Source organism: Physeter macrocephalus, chromosome 2 (assembly GCF_002837175.3).
Source record: "Physeter macrocephalus isolate SW-GA chromosome 2, ASM283717v5, whole genome shotgun sequence".
Classification (NCBI taxonomy): Eukaryota; Metazoa; Chordata; class Mammalia; order Artiodactyla; family Physeteridae; genus Physeter; species Physeter macrocephalus.
This window is the reverse complement of record NC_041215.1, coordinates 20,257,666-20,277,259: the sequence shown is the minus strand read 5'-3', so window position 1 is coordinate 20,277,259 and position 19,594 is coordinate 20,257,666. Positions and strand designations below refer to the sequence as shown.

Sequence of the window (19,594 nt, the reverse complement as noted above, 5' to 3'; positions counted from 1 at the left end):
ATGCGGGATCTTCCCGGACCGGGGCACGAACCCGTGTCCCCTGCATCGGCAGGCGGACTCTCAACCACTGCGCCACCAGGGAAGCCCCAAAACGTTTTACCTTTTAAAAAATAAAATAAATGACTACAAATGATACAACCAGCTTTCCCATGTGACTCTAAAGGTTAACAAAAAAAAAACAAACTTTACGTGGGGAGACGAGGTCTCGGTGCCTGGGTCCTGGGGCTCTGAGAGGCCCGTGGGCGCTCTGTGTGTCTATCTCCCAAAGAGAGAGGTGACCGTGAAAGCTTTGGGGGAATACCCGGGAACACCTCGGGAAACACTCTGGAAAATATCTGGCAGCGAAAATAAGGTAGAGAAGCAGAGCTGGGGGAGGACCGCTGAACCCGGCAAACTCAGGGCCAACGTCTGTGTAAGCTGACTCTGCACCTCCCGGCTCTGTGACTGGACTCCGTCAGCCATCATGTGCTAGATTAGAATCGCACACTAAATCTTTTACTAGGAACACAGCATAACTTAATCATGTATTCTGCAATGAATTGCTTTCATATTTTTAAAAAAGTTTACAGAAAGACCCAACTGAATTAAGTGAACAGGAAAGGACTGCTCCCTAGAGCCAAAGAAACCCAAGCGAAACGCCCTGCACGCACGGGGGAGGTGGGCCTGCCTCCACGACACACACGTGCGCACACACAGGCTCTCACGCCCCCGGCCCGACTCCTCCGTCCCAGGCTCGGGATGTCCGTGTGCTCAGCCCACCGCCCTCGGCGCAGTCCAGTCCTCCTCCACGACCGAGCACCCCACCCCGCTCTCCAAGGGCCCTGCCACGTGCACAGGGATCACTGGCCACACAACTCACTACGGAGACCTAAGTTCTGAGAGCCTGTGTCACCAGGACAAAACCGCCAGGAGCGCGCATCAGCAGGGAGCCCCTACAGAGCCGGGGCTGCTCCCCCCGATGACACAGCCCCCGCGAGGCCTTGCTGATCTGGTTAAAACTGGCTCCGGCACTAAGCCAAGCTGACAGACTGGCCTCGCGCCCATTCCTGCCCCCTCCCCCCGCCCCGCCCCACCTCCATGGAGGAGGAGGCTAATTACCCACAGCCAACAAGAAGCTACAGGGTAACTAGAGACTAGTTAGTCACTCGCAGCGGACAACACCCTAGCGCAGACTCGGGACGCCTGGGTCCCATCCAAAGCTGCTGGGCGCCACCCGTGCAACCTGCCCCTCTGGGTCTTGTGCCCGACCACACGCTGGAGAGCCCCGGGTGCCCCCAGCACCAGGGCCGCCCGGCGCTGGGGGCCATGTTGGGGCACGTGGAGCGGCACACTCACCCCGCCGGCCATCAGCAGCTTGTACCGGAACTCCACGGTGGGGTTGTTGAAGGTGAGCTTCTCACAGCGCAGGTGGTTGACGGGCGGGTTGCCCTCCAGGTTCAGGAACAGGTCGTAGGTGAAGCAAACCTTCCTTGGCTCCTCCTTGAACAGAGAAAACAAGGAAGTCCACTCAGAGGGCTGGGCAGGAGGCTGCAGGGCAGCCACGGGCCAGGCGGAGGCACTCCTTGCCGCCGGGCCTGCCCCCCTCTCCCCTCGGACCCTCATCTGCTTCTCTGTGTGTGTGTGTGTCTCCCCATCGCTCCGCTCATGCAAAATAAATCAACTTACTATTTGCAGAGCGGCAAAGCAGGCACCACGACAGAAATAAAGATCATCAGGATGATGTTCTCAGCTGGTTAATGAGGCAGTCCTGCCGACGGTGTGCGGAGCCCCGCACACACATCCCCCTCAACCCTCAGTGCTCGGCCCATGGACGGGGAAGACGACGCTCCAAGACACACAGCTGCTCAGCGACAATGCTGAGACCGGACCCCAGGCTCTAGGACCAGGATCCTGCAGCCTCAACCCCGGCCCCTTTCCTGGAAGGGAAATTTCTCCAAAGACATACAGGCGGCCAATAAGCCCACGAAAAGATGCTAAACACCATTAACCACTAGGGAAATACAAATCAAAACCACAAAATACTGCCTCACACCCACTAGGATGGCAATTATTTTAAAAAAGGAAAATAACAAGTCTTGGCAAGGATGTGGAAAAACCAGAATCCTGGTGCACTGCTAGCAGGAAGGTAAAATGGTGGTCCCTTTGGAAAAGTGTATGAAAGTTCCTCAAAATGTTGAATACAGAGTAACTGCATGACCCACATATCTCCCCTAGACGTATACCCAAAAGAAATGAAAATACACCTTCACATAAAAACTTGCACGCCTATATCCACGGCAGCATCACTCACAATAGTCCAAAAGCGGAAACAAACCCAAGTGTCCATCAACAGGTGAATGGATAAACATATTGTGGTCCATCCATATAACAGAATGGTATCCAGCCACAAAAAGGAATGAAGCACTGACACGTTACCACATGGATGAACCTCAAAAACACGATGCTCAGTGAGAGAAGCCAGACGCAAGAGGCCATGCAGTGTGTGATTCCATTTACACGAAGCGTCCAGAACAGGCAAATCCAGAGACAGAGTGGCTTCATGGTTGCCAGGGGCTGGGGGAGGGGAACGTGGAAACTAACTGCAAACAGGGATGAGGTTTCCTTCTGGAATGATGAGACCGTCCTGGAACTAGGAAACTGTGATGACTGCACGACACTGTGAATACGCTAAAACCCACCAAATTGGTGTGCTTTAAAAAGGGTGAATTCCCTGGTACGTGAATTACACCCCAATTTTTTAAAGTGCTATCCGTGGGAGAGAGAAAACTAGGAGTACGGGGAGCCAGCGGAGGTCTCTCAGCAGTGCACAGGAGGTGAGGAAGGAGGGCAGGTCGGTCAGGGCTCAGGAAGGAGAGGCAGGGCAGCTGAGCCCTCGCGCTGGCACTTCCGGGCTGGCTTCTCTTTGCCCCTTCCTCCTGTGGTGGTGCGCCAGGGCCCCGGCCGCCCCGCCATCCCCGGGCAGATGGCGCGTGGGGAGTGTGGCGAGCTGGTGATGCGGGAAGCGGGAGCCTGGCTGGCCACACGCCCACTTCTGAACAAAGGGGACAGGAGCGAGGTCCTGCAGTTGCACTTGGACGACTCTGTCCCCCCATCCAGGCCACAAAGGTAGAAGGTGCATCAGTCACGCGATGGAGCCGCAGACCCTGCCCTCCGGGAGCTGCCAGTCTGGGGCGGAGAAGACAAGTAAACAGGCCTTCTCGAGCCGACCCGATGCCACCGACACGGACCTGGCCCCTCCCCTGGCAGCCCCTGGCCCCAGGAAGGTGGGTTTCTACCCCGCCCATCTGCACCAGACTTGGAAATTAGTCCCCTTGTCCAAGGTGGACAGTGACCTAGTTTGAGGTGATGAGATAAGGGAGGTGAGCCTAGGGAGGGCTTTCCTTTCCAAATCAAAGAAGTGCAGGAAAGTCTCAGCATTTCTCTTCTTCCTGCCTAACTGTGAGATGGTACACGGTACACCTAAAGGCCAGCATCAGCCATGGCACAAGCGGGGAGGGAAGCCGAGAGCACCCCAGGCGGGCAGCCCTAGCGCCACAGAGCTGCTGCCGCCCACTTCTTGTTAAGGAAGAGAAAGCAGCCCCCGGTAACCACTGTTAGGCCCCTGCATACGGCCAGTGCCCCTCCTCTGTGTCCACCCATACGGAGGCATTTGTCACACTGGGTGTGTGTCGCCACCAAGCTGGGAACCCCTGGAGGCAGCGGCTGTGGGGACTCCTGTCCTGCACCCCCCTCCCCGGGTGCTGGCCCTGGGGAGGTGCTCCATATTCACCAAAAGAATGAAATGTGACCACTGATAGGAGAGGGGCCTGCCCCAACAGTGGGGGTGGGGAGGGGACCAGGAAGGGCCCGTGGAGGCTGTGACAGGCTTGGAGAACAGCTAGAGGGTGCAGAGAAGCGTCACAGGCCACAGCGTCCTCTCTGGGACCCCGAGAGTCCACGTGGCTGCAGCTGGAGGGGAGGGTGGACAGCAGTGGCAGCAGGGGACCCAGAGAGAAGGGCCTTGGCCGCCACCGAGAGGGTGAACCTCATCGTGGGGGCAGAGGGCTCTACGGGGGGTTGAGGCTGGGGGAAGAGAGAGCACAGATCCGTGTGCTGGGGAACAAACAGACTCTGGCCGGCAGAACATCTGTCGAGACTGGGAGCAGGGCCTGAAACTGGCAAACAAAGGAGGCGGGAGGAATCAAGCATTTGTCCCGCTTTCCCACTAGGTAAACACACAGACGATAAGAGGGCACAAACGTATCCTGGCTACTACATGAAGAAGGAACAAGATTACCACCGATCTGTGACTCCTGACAGGTCGGTCACCCAGGCGCTGTCAACCCTGTCAACATCACCAGCACGGACCACCTTCCCGGGAAGACCTCACCTCCAGATTCAAGTGCACATTGTCAGGGAAGACACAGATCAGGGGACTGTGCTAAATGCAGACACCACGGGGACGAAAGCAGCAACAAGGCAGACGGTACCAAACTCTATGGGACAAATGATGCGGCTTCTCCATCAAATAAAGTGCAAAGAAACAAAACAAAAAAAAGAAGGTAGAAGGAGAATCTGTAGATTCAAAGAGACTTAGGAGACAACCCCCGGAATCACAATGTGTGGGTCCGGCCAAGATCCTGATTCAGACAGAAAAGAGCTTTAGGCTGGGGATTTAAAAATTGATAATTTGCAGGTGTGACACCGGTATTGTTATACTATTAAAAAGCAGCCCTGGGACTTCCCTGGTGGCGCAGTGGTTAGGAATCCACCTGCCAATGCAGGGGACACGGGTTCGAGCCCTGGTCTAGGAAGATCCCACATGCAGACGAGCAGCTAAGCCCGTGAGCCACCAACTACTGAGCCTGTGCTCTAGAGCCCGTGCGCCACAACTACTGGGCCCGTGAGCCACAACTACTGAAGCCCGTCCACCTAGAGCCCGTGCTCTGCAACAAGAGAAGCCACCACAATGAGAAACCTGCGCACCACCATGAAGAGCAGCCCCCGCTCACGGCAACGTGAGAAAGCCTGCGTGCAGCAACGAAGACCCAACGTAGCCTAAAGTAAATTAATTGATTTTTTTAAAAAGAGAAAGAAAAAAATAAAAAGCAGCCCTTATCTTTTAGAGACACAGTCTGAAACACTGACACGTTAAATGATGATGCCTGGGATTTGCTCCAAGATGACACAGGCAGGGGGCGGCAGGCCACAGACAGCTCCCAGGGGCCCGTCCCATCACCTGTCTACTCCTGCAGGTGCTTCCAACTTTCCCCAGTCGCCTTCCGAGTGGACACAGGGCAGTGAGGCTACAGGCTAGGAGGAGGAACTCGGCTGAGGGCACCTGTGTGTCAGCAAGGGGAGGTCAGCAGACAGCTGGCTGTCCCCCTGGCAGGGCACAGGGTCAGGCTGGGCCTGGGGCTCGTCTCTCCCTGCACAAGGCCTGCCCTCCTGAGCCTCGGCTTCCTCACCTGTAAGGTGGGAGGAGGAGCTACAGCCACAGGGCTCAGCTCTGCGCCATCAAGAAATGGAAACCAGTTTTCACCAGGAAGAAGCAGAGGCTTGACGAGGGCATGTGGAGATGCAGCCCGTACACGGGACCCCCGCTGCCAAACTTGGGCGCCCGAGGCTCAGAACCAGACCTTCCTCTTGCCTCTGCCCTCTCTGGGTGACACCCCGCTGCCCGCCCCCCACCCCCAGCCGCAGCCTGGTGGTGCAGCTGCAAGGCTGGTCCAGCCACTCCCCCAGTCCCTGGCCCCTCAGCCAGCCCCTCCTCGTCTCCTCTGGACCACGCGCTGCCCCTACCACCCAGCTGCTTCTGCTGCGGCCTCCTCTCAACCCACCGAGTTTGAACCGGCTCCTGGCTCATCCCCAGCCCGCTCCTTTAAAGCCCGCCAATGGCTTCCCTCCGAGGGCCTCCTCTGACCATTATCCCCAATCACAGCCTTCGTCACGGTCCACAGGACGCGTCTGTTTTCTGTCCACCCACCCTTCTGGACAAAGGGACCCCTTCTGTTCCTATGGGGCAGCGCTGAGCAAGCACCCATGTCTGCTGAATGTGCCCACGTACTCGTCTGTCCTACAGAAACTTCACGGGTGCCCGCCATGTGCCCACAGCACGACCAGGGCTGAGGAGGGTCTCCAGTGTCCTGGAGCCCTCAGGGCAGCAGCGATGCCGACGTGACGCCAACTGCTCTGTAACGTAACTCCGTGGAGCGTCCCTGAGGCCAGGCACTCTTCCAAGCACAGGTGCTCTTACTGTCCCCATTTCACAGATGAATAAACTGAACCAGAGGCAGAGCACATGCCCGGTGCCAAGAGGCCGGTTAGCAGGGAGCCAGGACGCCCTCCAGGCAGGCGGTATCCTCTGGAACCCCTGGCTCTTGGAGCGGTTCTCACACCCACACAAACCAAACAGGGCAACGCGCTGGCCCGAGACGGCGCCCAGGAGGAGTCCTCCGGGACGCCCAGGTGAGTGGTGAGGAGCAGAGCTAGGGGCGGCATGTGGGCTGGGCAGGGGCCTCCCCCAGCACCCGGCATGTGCCCCAGCGCACACTGATGATCAGAGCTCCCTCGGGGCAAGACCTGCGGCCTGAGAGGCTTAGGAACTTCCAAGAGGGTGGCGGACCACTTCCTGCCCAGCCCCCAGGAGACCAGCCTCCTGAGAAAGCCAAGAGGCAGGCAGCGCCATGGCACCCCAAGAGCCAGCAGCACACTGGGTGAGGGGTGGCCAAGTTCAAGGTGTGCAGGGCAGCAATCCCAAGAGTAACTAACACCCTTAGTCATTCCAGAGGGACCCCTGGACCCTCGGGATCCCGAGGCCGGCCTCAGGGGTTCTCTGGCCAGGCCCTGGGCCACGGGCCACAGGCCAGCATCTCTCTCCAGCCTCAGCAAACGAAGATGCAGAGGAACTGGCCAAACTGGTGTCAGCGCCCAAAGCCGGCAGCACACACACCTGTCCACAGCGCAGGGAGTGCGGGCCGTGGGGCCCGTCCAGGCCAGCAGCTCCCAGCCCTGGGCCGGCTGACTGAAGCTCTGCACTGGGCGCCGTCTACCACCTCAGAACCCAGCCCCAGGGCCATCTCCAGGGCCCCCCTCTGCTGCAGCTGGCAGGGCTGGCCTGGAGGACCCCCAGGTCAAATGGAAGGCTCCCGCAGCCTCACTAGCCGAGGAGGACCCCTGGATCCTGAGGACCCTGGGGCTGTTTCCTCTGCCCTCGCTGGTCCCTCGGGCCTGTTCGATGTTCCCTGTGAGAGGCCCCGGGGTTCGCATATGCTAAACTTAAAGGACAACCAGGTAAACCTGACTCTGACTGTGGCTCTAGACCTAACTGGCAGTTTACAGGGCCACAGTCAGCTACATCCCTATGGGACCACAATACACCGTCTGGAAATGCTTTGCAAGGGAGAGAAAGGGAGAGAGAGGGAGAGAAAAAAGATTTAAAGAAGCTTAAGAGACACAGCAATTAGTAGCAATGTACTGACTTTATTTGAATCCTGATGTGAACAAATTATTTAAAATATATATACATGAGACTATTAGGGAAACTCTGATATTACTGGATATTTGACAATATTAAAGAATTATTGATTTATTAATTTCTAGATTTGATAATACTGTTTTAGGTTTGTTTTGCTTTGTTTTTAAAGAGTCTTATCTTTTATAGGCACGGACTGAAACATTTACAGAGTAAAAAAATAGGATGCCTAGCACCTGATTCAAGACATGCTGGGTTATGTAGCAGAAACTAACACACAATGATACTCCAATAAAGATGTTAAAAAGAAAGAAAAAAGAAAAAAAAAAAAGACATGCTGGGAGCAGAGATGAGAACAGCACCGCCTGCAGGTGAGTAAGTGCTGAAGCTGGGTGGTGGGCGCTATGTGGTGGTTTGCTCTGCTGCCCTCTCTACTTCTGCATCTATTTCTTGGTTTTCTATATTTAAAAGTTTAAATATACATGCCTGGCCCACCCAGCCTTCCCCACAGCTCTGCATTCGAGCATCTACTGACTACCTACGTGGGCTGCCTGCATCCTGGTACTGGGGACAAGGGTGCAGGCAGGACCGGGGCCACCCTCCCACCGTCCCCAAGATCCTCCGTGGCCGCAGGTTTACGTCTCCCCCACCCCCCGGCCCCTCGCGCCGCCCTGCCGCCAGCACCCCTGCCAGCCCTCCCTGCGGTCAGGCTTCAGGCAGCAGGTTTTACTCAGTGCCTTATTTCATTCTCCAAAAGCTCTGAGAGTTAGTCACTGCTCTCACCGCCCCTCGGGCAAGGAAACTGAGGTTTTGCGGCATTTAATCATCTGCCAACGCCACACAGAACCAATAAAGGCCGGACACCGGGTCAGCACACCACAGCCTCGGGCGTGTGCAGACCCCGCGCTTCTGTGCACTCAGCTCCTCCGGCCTGGCCCGCAGGTCCCCAGCCCAGGCCGACCAGAACGGGGCTTCCAGGCGGCAGGAGAGATCTGCAGACCGCCCGGGGGAGACAGCGAGGGAAGCAATGCCTGAAATCCCACTGCCAGGATCGAGCCTACCCGCCTAGTATACAAGTGTTTGGGGAGGGCCACTGAGGCAGCCTGCAGGAGTGACGGTGGCCCTCACCCGGGGAGGGCAGGTCCATGATGGCTGGTCTAAGCTGAGGGGCTCACGAAGCAGACAGCACGAAGAACTCAGCAGAGCTGTGGGTACTGACACAGCAGGGTCCACAGATATTTAGTGTGAAATTGCATCTCTCTCTCTCCCTCCCCTTACCCCCCACTCACTCACACACATACACACAGAAGATGATGTTGTTTCTGAAAGGTGACTTACAGTGGTGACAGTGCCCACTTCAAGGAAACAGGCTGGAGAGGAGACCCGGATTCCTCGCAGCCTCCACATATCACCTTTGCAGTTAGAAGTAAGAGAAAAACTTTAAAAAAAGAATTAAGGAAAGCAGTGCAGTGTGGGCTGAAAACCGTGGGCTTTGGGGTCTTGAGACCTCCCGGGTGTCACACTGTTGCCTTGCTGGGTGACACCGGACCCGCCACTCCACCTCTCTGAGCCTCGGTGAGAGGAGGAAATAAACCCCCAGGGTTCTGGGTGCACGAGGGAAGGCAGGAGGAGCGGCTGTGACTGGCTGGCAGCACGGCATGGGTAGCAGCTGTCAGGCGGCCCAGGAGGGCAGGAGGCCGCCCCATGGGTGACCTTGGGGCCTGCCAGAGCCGGGTGCAGGGGGCACGGTCACTGCAGTGCTGCGGGAGACAGCCAGAGAGGCAAACCACCGAGACGCCAGTCAGGGTGGCCCGGCTGGAGGTCAGGGGTGCCAGGGACATTCTCTTTCCTTGAAAATGTACCTCTGACATCTGAACATAATGGTGCACGCCCACTGAGGGATGCTCAGACAGAACACAGTGACCCAGGGGGCAGACTCCGGAGCCCGCTGGCTCCTGCACTTGCTGGGGACATCGAGCAGGTGACATCATGCAGGTGACACCACCAGTTCCTGCTCCGGCTTCCTCACCTGTGAAATGAAGTAACAGACCCCAGAAACGCTGGTCATCATTCCACAAGGACGTGGACAAGCTCCAAGCCCCGCTGCCCATGAAGGAAAGCAAGAGCAAGCCCACAAATCCAGGACAGGAGGAAAGCCCACTGCTCTAGAGCAAAGCCTCACTCACACACGAATGTAAAACCCACGGGGGAACGGCTGGAGACACACACACCACCACTCCCACCTTAGGAGCAAAGACGCTGGGGAACGGAGACATGGAAAGGGAAGAGTTTCGCTTTTTTTTTTTTTGCTCTGCATGCTTCAGTGTTGTCTGAATTTTTGGTAACCTATATTCTGAATATATCAGTGTAGTGATAATCAATTAGAAATTAAAACAAGGTAGCAGAAAGGCAAAGAGTACAATTTAAAGAGCTTTGTATGGAAACAAATATTTTTATGCTTAAAGTTAGCTTCTATTATCTGGAGCCCTAACAATGGTTAGGCCCCAAGCGAACACCGGAAAGGGTGAGAGAGGAGCCAACAATATGAACACACACGTAAAATGGCAATCTGACAAGGAAACCTGGACCAAAACAGACAAAAAAGAAGAAAGGGCGAGGCGTCCTGGGACGAGCCCATGAGTGCTTGGAGCCCAAGGGGACCCAGGCTTCGCTGGTCTCCTCCCTGGACCTCACTGCCCCCCATCTAAGACCCCCCGCCCCATCCCCAGTGCTGTCAAGACAAAGAGACACAAGAGCCAGGTATGCAAAAACGCGGATCACCTCTCAACCTGGGACCGAGGCTGCCTGAGCCGGAGCTCCACCAGGAGAGCACCGGGGCTGACGAGGACAAGTCCCTCCCACTGCCTGCGCCCCCCTCACTCAGGCCGCACCTCTTCTCTCACTCATTCGCTCTTTCACGGTGTGCCTCTCCGGGGCCCCACACCCGCCCTCTAGCAAATACAGATGCTCCTGGGGTCTCACACGGAGGAGCAGAGGGATGCTACGGGAAAGACAACCGAGGCACAGCCGGCCGGCATCCACGCGGCCTGTCACAACTTGGCGGCCCCCGACCTCTTCCCTGGTCTCCTCCCACCATGTCCCCTCTGCCCTGGCTCCTTGGGGATCCACCAGCGAGGCCGACCCCCCCCTCCCCACCGTTGCTTCGACCAGCAACTGTCCCCAGCGCAGAGCAGCCGCCAGCAGCCGCGCCGCGGAGGGCTGCCCGCCCCCTGAACCCAGCAAGGCCCCAGAGAGCCTGGGAGCTGAGGGGGTGTGCGGGGCGGGTGGTCCCACCAGGGGCGAGGGCCTAATCACTCAAGACCCACTCTCGCCCGCCGTCTCAACCCACACTGAGGGCAAGTGGGGAAAGCCTGACTGGCCGCCACCAGCAAGCCAGGCACCCAGAGCCACTTCTGCCCGGGGGTACTGAGGACCTGGGGGCCAGAGCACCGCCCACAACACGCTGCCCACGCTGTCGTCCCCCCAGCACAAGTCAGCGGGAACGTCAAAGACGAGGCCTCTGAGGGCTTCCGGCTCAGAAGCCGGCCTCGCTGCTTCAACTTACTTTAAAACAAACAAACAAAAAATCCTTTCTGAATAAAACCACGCAAACTTCCTAATAAAACGTACCAAGACGCCCTTTCTGTGACTTCAGCTAACGGCATCTGAGAAGAGTCACGGAAAGTCAGTGGTGGTGAGCACTCAGTGTCCAATAACAGCTTGCTGTGGGGCGGGAGTGGAGGGCAGGGAGGATGTCTAATATTAGCAGAAAACCACCAGAGTAAACTTCTGCACGTTTTACGTTTCTGAAAATCGGGCTGTGTCCTGAAGTCAGCAGGCACCCATGATGTGTTCTCTTTCTCCTCCCGAAGTGTGTCATTAAGTGGACGGTACATCTCACAATGAAGGGGGGCAGAGACCAGAGGAAACGGGGCCAAGGTCAGCTTCGGGGAAGTTTTCGCAGCCCAAACGGCCCAGCTGAGGGCTCCACACCCATGTGTGCCCAGGCCAGCGTCCACTCCTTAACAGACGTCCGCAGGGCACAGGCGAGGGCCGCCGGCCCGATGTGGGAAATGACAGAGCAGGTGTCTCTGAACTCAGACGACCTCTCATCCCCACCCTGCCACTGACCCTCTTCTCTCCTCTTGGTCTCACCAATCGCTCCAAGCCAGAAACTCAGGACTAAGGGGCAACCAGCTTTAATGTGAAAGAGAAAAAAATGAGATCAGCCCGTCCGCACCTGCTCGCACCCGAGACCAAGCCCCCAAGCCCCCCTTCACGTGGATGCTTCAGGGCCCCTGAGCCCTAGACACCGACCCTGCTTCCCCAGGACACGGACAAGCACTTCCCGCTTGTCAGCCACTGAGTTACTCCCAGGAAGGCCTGGGCCAGGTCTGCCCAGTCATGTGACCGTGCTGCCACCAGACAACCTGGGACAGGCCCGGGAGAGGCAGCTCACCGCGGAGTCTGAGGCCAAGGCTGAAAGATCTTGCGAGCAAAGAGGCAGATGGACCCAGAGGGGTCAGAGGGACCGACTCCTCGCTGAGGGTCTAGAGCACACCCGCCTGCCGCGCACGGGCTGAGGGGTCCTTTACACAGCGAGCGTGACCGCGTCACACACAACCGGGCTGATCTCTCCAGTGCTCGCCAACGCGCTCACCCCTCCCACCCCGGCCTGCCTTTGAACCTGCGTGTCCCCAACCCTCACCAGGAAGGGTGTTTTCCCATCCGCTGTGTCCCGCGTACTCCCACCCACCCGCAAGGCTCTGAGTAAGCCTGGCTTCCTAAGGGAAACCTTTCTCGGCACCTTCCCCCCGCCCCCTTCTAAGCAGGTCCCTGCGATGCACTGGCAGCACCTGCGTCCCGGCTTCAGAGCACTGAGGACTGGTGCTGACCTCGCTGCCCTCATCCCTGCTTGTCCAGCGCCTCTTGCCCTGTCGGTCTGGGCGCTCTACCAGACGTGGGACTGGATCCGCTTTGGTGCTCGCTGTGTCCTAGACTCGGTAAATATCTGCTGCTTGAATAAATCAATGAAACTGCAGCAAAAACAAAACAAAAACACCCCCAAAACAGGAGAAAAGCAATTCCCCCTCCTCACTGTAAATAAATAAACTTTTCGAAAAACCCTCAACTGCAAAGAATAAATGACAATGGTATCACCTTCTAGATATCATCTTCCTACAGGCAATTTCCTTCTGCCTCTTTAAACAGCTGTTTCCGAACACGCTGTCAGTGGGTGGGCTGCAAAAACAAAACTCATGGGTTTTTAGATTCCCTTTGCCAGACCCAAAGCACAAGCCATTAAAGAAAAAACAATGATAAACTGGACTATCAAAACGTAAAACTTTTGCTGGGCAAAAGATACTGTTAAAGGGAATGAGAAGACAAACCACAGGCTTGGAGAAAATATTTATAAATCATGTACTGGGTAAAGAACTTGTATCTAGAGTACATAAAGAACTATTCAAACTCAAACAATAAGAAAAAAACTAACCCAATTAAAAAAAAAAAAGACAAAAATTCTGAACAGTCACTTCACTTCTCCAAAGAAAATATATGAGTTGCAAATAAATACATGAAAAGATGCTCAAGTGTCATCAGCCATCAGGGAAATGCAAATCAGAATCTAATGAGACACTACTTCACACCCACCAGGATGGCTGTAATCAGAGAGACAGAAAGTGTGGGCCAGGATGTGGGGACATTGGAACCTCGGATGTTGTTGGTGGGAAGGTAAAATGGGGCAGCTGCTGTGCCACACAGTCTGGCAGCCACTCAGAAAGTTAAACACAGCATTACCGAAAGACCCAATGATGCCATTCTTAGGTATATGCCCAAGAGAAAAATGAAAACATATAGGCTCAGAAAAACTTGTTCACAAAACAGCTAATAGGTGGAAACACCCCAAACGCCCATCAGCCGATGAATGGATACACAAAAGGTGATCCACTCTGAACGGAATATATTCAGCCATAAGAAGGAATGAAGCAGACACATGCTACAATGTGGATGAACCTTGAAAACATTACACTAAATAAAAGAAGCCAGTCACAAAAGGCCACAGAGTGTGTGATTTCATCTACGTGAAACATCCAGAACGGGCAAATCCACAGAGACAGAGAGTGGATTAGTGGTTGCCAGGGGCTGGCAGAGGCGGGAATGGGGAGTGACTGCTAATGGGGACGGGGTTTCTTTGGGGGTGATGGAAATGTTCTGGAATTAGTGGTGATGGTTGCACTGTATGTTTTTAGCTCTGAATATGCTAAAAACCAATGAAATGTACACGTTAAACGGATGAATTATATTGTATATAAATTATATCTCAATAAAGCTACTGAAGAGAGCTAACACTATCTGCCCATTAGAAAGGCAAAATGGGGGACTTCCCTGGCGGTCCAGTGGTTAGAACTTTGCCTTCTAATGCAGGGGGTGTCGGTTTGATCCTGGTCAGGGAGCTAAGATCCCACATGCCTCCCGGCCAAAAAACCAAAACATAAAAAAGAAGCAATATCGTAACAAATTCAATAAAGACTTAAAAAAAAAAAAAAAAGGCAAAAAGAAGGCAACAGAGCTTATCAAGCGCTGGCGAGAACACAGGGCAGCAAGACCCTCCTCCACTGCTGGTGAGGGTGCCAAGTGGCAGCCACTTCAGATAGCGGTGGGCAGTTTCTCATAAAGTCCAACCTACCTGTACCGTGTCACCCGGCAACCCCCCTCCTGGGTATTTACCCAAGGGGACTGAAAACCTACAACCACACAAAAACCTGTCTGCAAACGTTTAGGGCAACTTTCTTCATAATCACCAAAAACTGGAAACAACCCAGATGTCCTTCAACCAGCAAATGGATAAACAAATGCAGCATTATCCACACAATAAAGAGGAATGAACTATTCATTCATGTGACAACACGGATGAATCTTAAGTGCATCTCACCAAGTGAAAGAAACCAGATACAAAGGGCTACATATTGTAGGAGTCTATTTATGTGACATTCTGGAAAAGGCAAAACTCTAAGGATGGAAAACAGATGAGTGTTTTTGAGGGACTGAGGGTGGGGGGGAGGAGCTGAATTCAAAGGGGCAGCGGGAGGGGGTTTGGGAGGAGCGAAGGGTTCTGTGTGGTGATGCTGTGGTGGATGCATGACTCTATCATGTCAAAACCCAGAATGAACTTCACTGAAGACAAACTAAAATGGTGATAATAATAATAACCAGATGGGTGGGGAAAGGGAACCCCAGACAGAGCGCAGACAATGACTAATGAATCTAACTGTATACACACGAGTGACACAACCATACCAGCAACAATGGAGGAAAGGAGCTGCCACAAAGAACTTTTAACTGGATCCTGGAAGGCTGAAGACAAAAACTGCACGCAGACACCGTTACTTTACTTCTCATGGGAATATGGCTTAGAGATTCTGAAACTACCTTCCAGATACACTAAGGTTAAACAAATAAGCAAGTATATTGCAGGTAAGGAGAGCCAGGTGTCTCCCTTCAGTGAAAGAAGTTAAAATCAGCAAGGGTGGGGGTGAGGGGTGTTCGAGTGAACTCGTGGTGCTGGACTGGAGGTGGAGGCAGAGGCCTGAACTGATGTTTACTTTTGTGTTTACATATACAGACAGCAGAGGGATGAGCACAGGCGGGGCGGTTAGTATACATGCATACACTTCTCAGATCTGCCCTCTGAGGGGCCTAAAAGCAGTGACGCCCCAGGAGCAACGAACACGCCTTGCTCCCAGATCTTGGTTTTTAAATACCCTTCTCTAGTAAAAGGGACCAAGGCTCCTTGGATAAAGGGCTGATTCTAGGGCTGGTGCAGGGGAAAAAACCAAGATGAGCTTGGAGCACCTTGTGGTGCCAGAAAGCGAGGAAGCACCCCAAAAAGCACAGGAACATGATGAAAAGGCCCAGGGGCCAACCTGAGCGAGTCCCCACCCACCAGAGTGAGAACAATTTGAACTACCAAACAAATGACGATAGGCCTGGATTATAACCCCCCCCCAAAACCCCACAAAGATTCATGAATCCATACTGATATAAATGAAGGGCTGAATAAATAAATAAATGCAGAAGGGACAACTACCTTACAGAACAATTCCAGCTAATAAATGTAGAAGGAATGAGTAAAATGGAAATCATCATAGAACACACTAATGGATGCCAAAACTAGTGGATGAAGCTTGAAAAAGAAACAAGTGATCTGCATAGTTTCAAAGTATCTCCCCCAAATAGATATTAGTTACTGTGGTGGTTTTAACTCTGCCCAGCAGGATGTGGAGCTTAATTTTTCTGCCCTTGAGTGAGGGCTGGCCATAAGCGACTGGCTTCAACAGTATGGAAAGGGACAGATGGTAATTTCACAGGAGAGACTGGCAGATGCCCCTTAACCAGATCGAGGTAACAACCCTAGTAATAAGTCAAGTTGGTATCAGGTCTACCCTACTGTGAGGTAATGATGGGGGTGGGGCACGGTGGGGGGGCTAGTAGGACGGGCTCCTCACCTCTGTGGTATTCTTACCAAAACCTACAACCCCAGTCTAATCATGAAAAAACAAAACCGAGTTGGGGAGCATTCTTCAAAATGCCTAGCTAGTATATTTCAAAAACATCAAGGTCATGAAAGATAAGACTAAGAAATTGTCACAGATGGAAGGAGGCAAAAAAAGAGACACAACCACTAAATGCAAGGTAGGGTCCTGGATGGATTCCAGAACAGAAATGGGGAAATCCAAATGAAGCCTATTAACAGGAAGTACTGTACTAATGTTAATGTCTTTGTTTTGATCACGTACAGTGGTCATGTAAGATGTTAACATTAGGGGCAGCTGGATGTGGGGTATATAGGAACTCTCTGTATGATCTTTGCAACTCTTCTGTGTTTCTAAAGTTATTTCAGAATTAAAAGTTAAAAAAAAATTTGTGACGATGAGCCAGTCCATCCGGGTTGGGTTACTCAAGACACCTTTATGCACATTTGGAGCAACTTGGGTTTGCAAAGCTACCTCTTTCTTTGACTGTGAACATTATGGAACCTAAAGACATATCAAGTCCTTCCAATAAAATCTAGTGTCCAAACTGAGATGTGCAGTAAGTGTAAAGCCAAATTTCAAAGACTTAGTATTTTTTAAAAGGAATGTAAAATAGCTTGCTAATATTAAAACACTGACTATACATGTTGAAATGCTAATATTTTGGATGCATTGGGTTAAATAAGTTACCGTACTAAAATTAATTTCACCTGTTTCTTGTAATCTTCTTTAATGTGGCCACTGAAAAGTTTCGAGTTACATACGTGGCTTACATGTTTCTACTGGACAGCCAGGGCACAAGATATAATTCACTTGTTGGAACAAGAAGGGCTCCGAGGACCTCGGGACACTTCTGGGACAACCAACAGATATCAAGGGAGCATTTCCGCAAGACTCTGTTCATTTCACTGGTCCTAGGATACTTTACTCATCCTGGACATGCTGCCTCGTCCAGGCATGCTCTCTCAGACCAAAACCGACGCCCCAGACCACTTTCCAAAGGAACAACTTAGCCACAGCTCGTAGGGTTTTCTGGGTCACATGTGATCAGAGGGTGACCCTCCGGATCCCCCTGGACGAGCTCAAGCTCCCAACCCAGAGAAGTTCACATCACACACTCATTCTGCCCAGCAAATTCTGTCAGCATCTAAAAACGGGCACCTATCCAGGATTCCCAAAGAACTCTTACAACTCAACAACCAAAAAACCTACCCAATTCAAAAATGGGCAAAGGACATGAACAGACATGTCTTCAAAGACGATATACAAATGGCCAAAAAGCACATGAAAAGATGCTCAGCATCGTTAGGCACTAGGGAAATGCAAATCAAAACCACAATGAGATGCACTTCACACCCACTAGAGATCCCGTGAGGGTTATAGGAGCTATTTGTAAAATGCCTAACACAGCCCCTGGCCGATTATCATTCAATACTTTTCTCCAAAGTATAAAATTATCTGAGGTGTAACAATACTATAAATAATATTGCTCAATATTTATTACATCTCCATAAGTGTAGAAGAAGCATATGACAAAATTCAACACTCGTTTGTGATACAGACGCTCAACAAACTAGAAATAGAAGCCACAGATGAAAAGCCCACAGCAAACATCACACTCAACAGTGAAAGACTGAAAGCTTTCCTCTAAGATCAGGAACAAGGCAAGGATGCCCGCTTTCACCACTTTTATACAACACCTAGGAAGTAATAGCCAGAGCATTAGGCAAGAAAAAGAAAAAAAAAAAAAAAAGGAAGAAAAGAAAAGAAAGGCATACAAATTGGAAAGGAGGAAGTAAAATTACCTCTTATTGAAGATGACATAATGTTACACATAGAAAATCCTAGATTACACACACAGACACAAAACTGTTAGAACTAATAAATTAGCAAAGTTACAAGATACAAAATCAACACACACAAAAAAAATCCGCTGCCGTTCTATACACTAACAACGAACAATGTGAAAAGGACATTAAGAAAACAATTCCACCTACAACAGCATCAAAAAGAATAAAATACTTAGAGATTAACCAAGGAAGTAAAGATTCGTACAATGAAAACTATAAAACACTGCCGAAAGAAATTAGACATACATGAAAAAATATTCCATGCTCATGAATTCAGAAGACTTCGTACTCTTAAAATGTCAAACTACCTAAAGTAATCTAGGGATTCAATGCAATCCCGATCAAAATACCATTGACATTTTTTTTTGCAGAAATATAAAAATCTACCCTAAAATTCATATGGAACCTCAAGGGACCTCAAATAGCCAAAAAAAACTTTAAAAATAAGAATAAACTTGGAAAACTCACACTTCCTGACTTCAAAATTTACTACAAAATAGGGAGCCCAGAAATAAACCCACACATTTATGGTCAATTAATCTATGACAAAGGAGGCAAGCATATACAATGGAGAGAAGACAGTCTCTTCAATTAAGTGATGCTGGGAAAACTGGAGAGCTACATGTGAAAGAATGAAATTAGAACGTTCTCTAACACCACATACAAAAATAAACTCAAAATGGATTAAAGACCTAAATGTAAGACAGTAAACCATAAAACTCCTAGAGGAAAACATAGGCTGAACACTCTTTAACATAAATTGTAGCAATATTTTTTTGATGTCTCCTGAAGCAAAGGAAATAATAGCAAAACTAAACAAATGGGACCTAATTAAACTTAAAAGCTATTGCACAACAAAGGAAGCCATCGACAAAACAAAAAGACAATCTACTGAATGGGAGAAGCTATTTGCAAATGATATGACTGATAAGGGGTTAATAGCCAAAATACATAAATAGCTCATACCACTCAACATCAGAAAAACAAACAACTCAATTAAAAAATGGGCAGAAGACCTGAGTGGACATTTTTCCAAAGGGGACATGCAGATGGCCAACAGGCACAGGAAAAGATGCTCAACAACATTAATCATCAGAGAAACGCAAATTAAAACCACAATGAGATAGCACCTCACCCATCAGAATGGCTATCATCAAAAAGAATGCAAATAACAAATGTTGGCAACAATGTGGAGAAAAGGGAACACTTGTGCACTGTTGATGGGAATGTAACTTGGTACAGCTGCTGTGGAAAACAGAATGGAGGTTTCCTAAAAAACTAAAAATAGAACTTCCATATGACCCAGCAATTCTACTCCTGGGTATATATCTGAAAAAAAATAAAAACACTAATTTGAAAAGATACGGCAGCAGTATTTACAACTGCCAAGATACGGAAGCAACCTAAGTGTCCATCAACAGACGAATAGATAAAGAAGATGTGGTATATACACACACACACACACACACACCACGGAATACTACTTAACCATAAAAAAGAATAAAATTTTGCCATTTGCAACAACATGGATGGACTTGGAGGGTATTATGCTAAATGAAATAAGACAAACACTGTATGATACTACTCATATGTGGAATCTGAAAAATAAAACAAACTAGCGAATATAACAAAAAGGAAACAGACTCACAGATGTAGAGAACAAACTAGTGGTTACCAGTAAGGAGAGTGAAAGAGGGGAGGGGCAAGATAGGGGTGGGGGTTAAGAGGTACAAAACAAGCTATGAAGATACATTATA

General features: G+C 51.2%; 1 protein-coding gene across 3 annotated transcripts in view; it reads right to left on the bottom strand.

The window, feature by feature from the left end:
• MLLT1 (MLLT1 super elongation complex subunit) overlaps nt 1-19,594 on the bottom strand; it is a 63,308-nt gene that overhangs the window by 15,735 nt on the left and 27,979 nt on the right. For all 3 annotated transcript variants that reach the window (XM_024134372.3, XM_024134373.3, XM_055081212.1), the window contains exon 4: nt 1,336-1,479. In XM_024134372.3, coding sequence (XP_023990140.1) covers nt 1,336-1,479 — 144 coding nt within the window. The remainder of the gene's footprint in view (nt 1-1,335; nt 1,480-19,594) is intronic.